The sequence below is a fragment of the Cydia strobilella genome, chromosome 17 (assembly GCF_947568885.1).
Source record: "Cydia strobilella chromosome 17, ilCydStro3.1, whole genome shotgun sequence".
Lineage (NCBI taxonomy): Eukaryota > Metazoa > Arthropoda > Insecta > Lepidoptera > Tortricidae > Cydia > Cydia strobilella.
Genome location: NC_086057.1, coordinates 3,055,455 through 3,063,897, shown reverse-complemented (window position 1 = coordinate 3,063,897; position 8,443 = coordinate 3,055,455). Strand labels below are relative to the sequence as shown.

At 40.0% G+C, this 8,443-nt stretch overlaps 2 protein-coding genes across 2 annotated transcripts; one reads left to right on the top strand and one right to left on the bottom strand.

Moving 5' to 3' along the window:
• Window positions 1-210: 210 nt before the first annotated feature.
• Window positions 211-4,550, top strand: LOC134749135 (acyl-CoA Delta(11) desaturase-like). Its single transcript, XM_063684039.1, has 5 exons — window positions 211-402; window positions 2,588-2,718; window positions 3,028-3,233; window positions 3,744-3,929; window positions 4,238-4,550. Exons 1-5 carry the CDS (start codon window positions 228-230, stop codon window positions 4,515-4,517), a joined length of 978 nt encoding a protein of 325 aa, XP_063540109.1. The 5' UTR covers window positions 211-227; the 3' UTR covers window positions 4,518-4,550.
• Window positions 4,551-5,077: 527 nt separating this feature from the next.
• On the bottom strand, window positions 5,078-5,909 carry LOC134748863 (protein SPMIP1). The gene has a single exon (XM_063683687.1). It carries the CDS (start codon window positions 5,670-5,672, stop codon window positions 5,091-5,093), a length of 582 nt encoding a protein of 193 aa, XP_063539757.1. The 5' UTR covers window positions 5,673-5,909; the 3' UTR covers window positions 5,078-5,090.
• Between the last annotated feature and the right edge of the window lie 2,534 nt (window positions 5,910-8,443).

Genomic DNA, 8,443 nt, shown 5'->3' with positions numbered 1-8,443 from the left:
CCTTTTGATTGGTAAATGCATGTTATTTTTCTAAACAAGGTTCTCGATAGGCAAGGTTCTCAGTAGTTTACATTTTTTTCTAGCTTCAAATGAACCCCAACTTACACAATGATAGAATACATGCATAAATTAGCCACTCACAATTAATTACCCAAATCTAATCAAACGCTTAACTAGAATACAACAGAGTGGCGGTGTATTAACATTTTTATTCATAAAACTATATAATGGAAAAGAAATCAAAAGCAAAACAATCTTGGTTTAGGAGTTTTGAAAAAAAACTAGGATTCAAAAATGATATAAAATGGGTGAATACCATACTAATTACTCTATATCACATACTATTTATTTATTGGCCATATTATTACGCTTTTCCGGTAAAATGGCAAACAGTTGTGTTTGGTAAGTTTTTTTATATTTTTATAAGTGTAAGGCCTGTTAGGCTTGAGTTCCAAACTAACCCCTAGGCGGTTTTCTGTGGGCTGAGTGGACGCTCGAGTTTGGCGTGCGGCGTGCATGTTAAGAGCCCATCAACGTGTGCTCACTAGCGCCACTGCTAAATAATTCTGATTATTTAAAATTAACGATAAATATTCAAAAAAGGGGACCGGTACTGTATTTTGTATTTAGGTACCTTTTGAATACATTATAATAGTTTTTACGTTGCTGGTTTCGTCGATGCGCATAGATTGACGAATCCAGCAACGTAAAAACTATTATATTGTATTCAAAAGGTACCTTAATACGAAATACAGTACGTAGCGGCCCCCTTTTTAGGGTTCCGTACCCAAATTAATATATTACACTTTTAGATTTCACACACACACATTTCACTCCCTCCTCACAACAAGCTTACACACATACAAGTTCACACTTCACACTCCTCTTTTTTTCTTATCTTATCCTTATGTTTAATAAAAGTTAATATAACTCGTGATGATCTTGTGAGCCCCGCGATACAGGCCATGCCTAGTGCGGGGTTCACTGCTATGTCCCTATGTAATTGTATTTATTGTGTAATAAAGATATTTTTTTTTTCAAAGGGTAAAAACGGGACCCTATCACTAAGACTCCGCTGTCCGTCTGTCACCAGGCTGTATCTCATGAACCGTGATAGCTAGACAGTTGAAATTTTCACAGATGATGTATTTCAGTTGCCGCTATAACAACAAATACTAAAAAGTACGGAACCCTCGGTGCGCGAGTCCGACTCGCACTTGGCCGGTTTTTTTTTAAATATCTATCGTTAATTTTAAATAATCACAATTATTTAGCAGTGGCGCTAGTGAGCACATTGATGGGCTCTTAAACAAATGCAAACGTATAGGAGCGGCCTCATAGCACTATCGGATTAAGACTATAACTGCGAAATCTCTCTACTCAGCCTACTCTGGTACAGTCGCCATCAGATATATCGGAGCGGCCGATGTGCTCACAAATATCTGAACACGTCTCTATTGTCAAGGCGTTAAGTGCGTGTTCAGATATTTATGAGCACCTCGGCCACTCCGATACTGTACGACTGTACTTCTCAGCTCCTCGATCAGGCCGTTGACATTTATATTGATGTATGTACTTATAGTACTTTTGAAAGGGAAGTTTTCATCAATAAATCAATTTAATCCTCGGAGACTCCTTTGAATATTATGATGGAAGAAGTCACATGATTGATGATTTTATTGTGTTCTTCGTGTATGCTTTAATGTAATGATTTTGTTTTGTTCCGTGGACTATTTATATAGGTCTGCCGTTTAGACCTAAGCGAGACCTCTAGGTATTGCTACGACTTGTCGTGTGTTTTTTAAATGTGTTCAGCCATCTTCGTGTGCTTAAAATAATACATTCAAACATCTAAACATACATAATGTCATCTAAACATACTATAAAATTGGTAACTTATTTCAGACGGTTGGTAAAAAACGCGTTTTCACTAAAAACTGGTTTTAACGGTAACATAATAGGTATATCGTCATCTAGTATACACAACACAACAGGTTACTGTGGGACAGCCGATTTGTTTAAAATTGTCCCATAATATTTATTTTATTTATTTATAGAATACCCTAAAGAGTAAATATCGTCGCTATGTCTGTTAGGAGCTAAGTAAGACCGTGCAAACAGCAAATATTTATCGCAGTTATCGCACTAAGAATTCTTAGAACTAACCTTTCTGTTCGATATGTATACCTATTTATCTTTGAGCTATCATTGAGCTTATTTACCCTTTGGGAAGAAAATGGACATCTGCTCCGCAAACTCGCTCGCGGTGGAAATGTTCGTGTGAAAATCAGTGTTACGGAGTCCACTCGACTCTGCAACCAGAGGGCCTACCGCGAACCACGTTCGACGAGTCGCCTCCCTGTCACACTTACATACGAATTTACAAATGCGACAGAGAGGCAACACGTCGGACGTGGTTCACAGTAGACCCTCACTTTTGTAACTCTTTTAACTCGTTTAGTCCGCACCGCACTCTTATTCAATGGATGCACTAGTATGCATTCACGATTGCGAGCTAAGCAGACTCCGAAAGGAGCCCGTTCCGCTCGCAGTGGAAGGCAGGCATGAATTGTATACCTACTTCCAGCGGCTATAATGTACGTGGCAAGCGGTTTCGGGGTGACAGGAGGCGCTCACCGACTATGGACCCACAAATCTTACAAAGCTACGTTGCCCCTGAAGCTCTTCATGCTGATGCTATATTCTTCCGCTGGGCAGGTATGTCAACAACTCGCCTCACTGGTACAATTGACAGTAGGTACCTACATTTGAGGTATGTTAAATCTAGATTTATATTGACCGGGATATGGACCATGATTACCTTTTGTATTGTTTTCGAGCTCGCGATATTTCTACACAGTTACATGCATCTTGTTCACGGGTAACTGAAGATAGCGGGTGGGTGTAAAAACGGATCCTCTGGTGTTGCGGGTGTCCATGGGCGGCGGTAATCGCTTACCATCAGGTGATCCGTCTGCTCGTTTGCCTCCTATTTCATAAAAAAAGTTAACTATTCAATATTTTCAGAACTCCCTCCTCAACTGGGTCCGCGACCACCGCGTCCACCACAAGTATAGCGACACCGACGCGGATCCCCACAACGCTAACCGCGGTCTGTTCTTCTCACACATCGGATGGCTCATGCTCAAAAAGAACGAGGAAGTCATCAAGCGCGGCAAGCAGATTGACATGAGCGATATCGAAAACGATCCGCTGCTGCGGTTTTATGAGAAGTACGTCAAATCAACAGGGACTTAGATTTAAGGGCTGATGTGGAGCAGTGAAAAGTGAAAATCGTGTGGGTAGTTGAACAGAGGGTCTACAGCGAACCATTTAGTTATTAGTCTATTTATCTCTCTATCGTTAAGCAGAAAACGAAATTTAGGTTTTCTATTTTCGCGGTAGGTTCTCACGTCCTCTGGTAAGGTAGACGGACGGAAAAGGCAAGCGAATGAGTATTTACTTTCATTCGTTGTTACATCGGCTAACATCATGCTCATGATTTATAGGTACGAGCTTTAATTAACCTGCAATTGAAATTTTAGCTTACTTATGTAAAACCGGTGATAAGTGATAAATGCAATGTTAAGACAACATCGAGCTGATTTGATGGTGGTGACTTAAGATTGGAGTCCTATTGTTGTAAAACGACGTAGCCTCTGAGAGTTTGGGCTTATAGATGACTCTTTGAAATCACGATTAGGATAAAACATTTTTTTTATGACAAAGTGTATGTCTTTTAGATATTTCCAATGGTTCAAATTGCTGTTCTGCTACTACCTGCCGACGATGATCAACGTGTGGTTCTGGGGCGAGGATTGGAAGACAGCCGTGGCTTGGCAGTGCTTCCTCAGATATATCATAACCTTCCACTGCGAGCTGACCGTCAACAGCCTGGCTCACGCTTTTGGATACAAGCCATATAACAAGTGAGTTGACTTTTCTATATGGAAAACATCTGTCTCATAAAATCCTATGATTGAATGTACTGACAAACGATTGATTTTTAACCGATGGGAAATGACCGGATAAGATATTGTAGCTCTATGGTGTTTTTCGTTGGTGGTAATAAATAAATTATGTAAGTTCTAAGTCCCAATGATATCATTTTAAAATCGAACCGAATCAAGTCGAATTATGAACTTTTATGGGATAAAATAAAGTCCAGAGTTCAAAAATTTACTACTTCAAATGGAGTTAATAAGGAGTCTATAGAAACTTAATATTTTGCTTTCAGAGACCTAAAGCCAGCAGAAAACCGATTCGTCGCGACAGTGGCTCTTGGAGAAGGTTGGCACAACTACCACCACGCCTTCCCATTCGACTACAAAGCAGCTGAGCATTTCGACTTCTTCAATTTTGGCACCGCCTTTATCAGCTTTTTCGAGAAACTCGGCGTAGCCTACGATCTGCGGGAGGCGACACCGGAGATGATCAATTCTATAGCCAAGAGATTAGGTGACGGAACTCCCGTACATTTTCCATTAGACTCCGAAAACGAAAGAGCTGTTGGTTGAACTATGTCTACTGTTTAACTGTGGCAATTGGTAAGAAGTTATAACTGGTTGAAGGCTTAGCTGCATGAAAGTGATTTGTATTATATTAAGTAAGCAAAAATGTAAGATATATAAACTAATTTTAATCTTAAAACTCGGCTACTTCTACTAAAAAATCAACGCACAACTTCTTTGCCAACCGCCTGAGATAAGTAGACTAATAATTATATGTATCTTTGGTGCCTTTGAACAAGCAACAGATAAAATTGTAATAAAATTTGTATTTATATGTAATATTTTTTATGGATATTTTTAGCAGATTTAGTTTAGCTATGTACACATTTTTGTACAAAATTGTATATATATGTATATATATAACAATACAACCAATAAATTATTTTCATGATTTTGTCTTTTTTTTTCAAAATTTTAACCCCTAGTCAAAACCCAGTGACCAGTGGCTTAAAAGTAAAAAAAGTAAGCAATGTATAAAAACGGTCGATATATTGAAGACATAATAATGATTCAAAGGTTCTAACAGGCAAAAAAATCCATAAAATTATTTCCTCATAATGTATAATACGTACCAATTTTTTATGTGAATCTTGAGCAAAACGTAATAGCGCAGGCAGGATTGCCATAGTAGCTAGGATCTGGTTGAGGTCCAACGTTACTGTATAAAGCACTTGTCATGAGTCCTAATCGAGGATGCCGTGTAGCCACTACCTTCATCTCGCTATCCTTCATTCTCCACCCATACATCCAATTTGAAGTTTCTGGGAACACATATCTTTCTTCGGGGCTCAACTCATACCGCTTCTTTAGGTATGCTTTACGACCCTCTTTGATCCTGATTGATTCGTGTTCAGGTTCAACTGGGAACATATTTCGCAACGCTGATTCGTATTCGTCTCGTTTTGGAACGATCACTTTAGAAGATGTTAGTCTATGCCTCGCTGCTTCAATATGGTCACGGATTGTAGCCGCCATACCGGCGGCGGCTAAAGCGTAGTCAATGTCTGCATGTGTATAGTTCTTCAGTTCTTTTTGGAACGTAGCTGCCTTTTGGAACATATGTGAATGTTTTTCCCGCCATGCCAGTCGTGCTTGGGCCTCCTTCTCGTAACATTCCAGTAAGAAATTAATTACTTTCGGGTCAGTTGTGTCGAAAGGCATTGCGTCGAGCTGTGAAGCTACCGGCGTATGTTACAATTTTAAAAATATTGCGAAGATTACGGAAATATTGTTTCAATTTGGTGCCTGCATAGATTTGGTTTTTTTTAGGATAGATGTCAGACTTGCCAATTTTGATACGTAGGAGTTAAAGTGCATTTCCTTTTAATTGTTATAACTTATACCTAGGGAAAAAACACATTGGATTTATCTCACCATTGAATTTGCAATGATTTACATTAACTAGCGTCAGTTAAGCTAAAGTAACCTGTGTGTCAATGTCTTGCATGAACTGTATGTCAATGTTATGTCAATGACGTACTTGCTGATGTAAAAAGTTTAAATTTTTCAGGTCACATACCTAACTGTCGATACTATATTGTTATACTCTTTGGTCGATACACGAAAAATGCAATGTACCTACCTATATACCATATAGGTATACTACTACTACCTATACTCTACCTATATATGTACCATTTTCAACTAAAAGGGTACTTATTGTCGCTTTGTCAGTAAGGCGCTATTTCCATATAGATTCAGTAAGAAATCTACTTTATCGACAAGCGGCAATGTGGTACCTTTTGGTTGAAAACGTCACATATATATATATATATATACTCAGAAATGTGTCGCTTAACTTCAAACTCGGGTAAATCCATTCAACCCTAGCTCAGCAAATATCTACCCTATTACCTTTTCTTAATACCATCTTAATACCAAAATCGCATTATCAGACGGACGGATTATCCCAAATTTGAAGTTAAGCGACTCAATTGTACGTGTGTTGTACTACCTGTTTTTGACGTGATAACGTCTTGTAAATCTATGAACACCGGTAGTTGACCGGTAGCATGCACGAAAAAGTGTCACGATGTGGACATTTTTTTTTTATACTACGTCGGTGGCAAACAAGCATACGGCCCGCCTGATGTTAAGCAGTCTCCGTAGCCTATGTACGCCTGCAACTCCAGAGGAGTTACATGCGCGTTGCCGACCCTAACACTCCTCTCCCTCGAGCTCTGGCAACCTTACTCACCGGCAGGAACACAACACTATTAGTAGGGACTAGTGTTATTTGGCTGCGGTTTTCTGTAAGGTGGAGGTACCTCCCCAGTTGGGCTCTGCTCTAGATCTGGAATGACATCCGCTGTCCTGTGCCCTACCACACAAAGCGAGATGTCATTCACAGTGCCCATACTCTTTTGGACGTAGTTTAAGGACATACCCGAGTCCAATCTCATCCGGGACATATCTCAATGGTAACGTTGTGGACAGATTTCCATGGTAACGTTACGGCCTTTTCATCAATGTGTTCTTGTGACGTTGTCACGCAAAATTATCGTCCGTAAACCGACTCTACAGACAACCATTTTTAGAGTTCCGTACCCAAAGGGTAAAAACGGGACCCTATTACTAAGACTCCGCTGTCCGTCTGTCCGTCTGTCTGTCTGTCACCAGGAACGTGATACGTGATACGTGAACCGTGATAGCTAGACAGTTGAAATTTTCACAGATGATGTATTTCTGTTGCCGCTATAACTACAAATACTAAAAAGTACGGAACCCTCGGTGCGCGAGCCCGACTCGCACTTGGCCGGTTTTTTTAACATGCATCAACACCTAAAACCGTTTTTATTCAGCTGACGATGACAAATAAACGAATGGGCCGTTATTCCAAATTTATGTCGAGTGGTTAACATTTAATTCCAAATGTTAGAACATTTTGCCGGCATTTTTTCGGACGAAGGTAAATCATTATTATTCTCAGGCTAACGTAACGCTGATGAATAATATTTTGCCTTCGAGTGTTATAACCAACTTATCATACGTTCACAGTTTGTGACTGGGTAAACACTGTGTACCGGAAGACGAACTGCCGGTAGGCCTCCAACAAGATGGAGCGACGACCTGGTGAAGGTCGCGGGAATTCGGTGGTTGCGAGCGGCACAGGATCGGTCGGAGTGGCGAGCCTTGGGGGAGGCCTATGTCCAGCAGTGGACGTCTATCGGCTGACAAGATGATGATGATGATGATGAAACACTGTAAACAGGGGTAAACGTGCGATGCCGATGCTATGAAATGCACAATTAATATATGTATAATGGCTCTTGCACATAAAGATAAAAGATTATTTTAATAACATAACCTAAGCTAACAGCAAAGCCAAGATGTTTAAGTATCTTTATTTACATACAAGATATATACAGTGGTACTACGTAAACGAAATTAATAACTAGCTTAAATCTAAAATAGGCCCTTGAGGCATTGTACCAAGGATGCTGGCGGTGGCGGCATCCCTCGCTGTATCGCAATGCTGATACTTTGTGCGAGGAAGCCGCCAGCCAGTATCGAGTTTGTTATACATATAGGTACCTATATCCGATAGTGGCATTATTTCAGCCCGTATGTGGCATTGTTTCAGCCCGTATGTGTTCCACTGTAGTTGACGTCGCTGTGAGTTAGTCGTACTGCTTCACCGAGTAAGGTATACTTAGAACAGCTCTTCCCTCAAGTCACTGCTTTACTGCGTAGAAACGGACTCCCCTAAAATAGAAACATATTCATTATACAACAAGTGATACATATTGTAACGACTGTTTCATAAATATAGCATACTGTACGACTACGTTATATTGAGGCGCGGGTTACACAAGTAACATGCTCGGTCTACATGCACCAGTTACTTACTTGTGATTGAACATTGTGCATGTATAGTCTGGCAAACACAATCTGTCAGTAAGTAAGAACAAAGAAAGCTATACTCAATAATA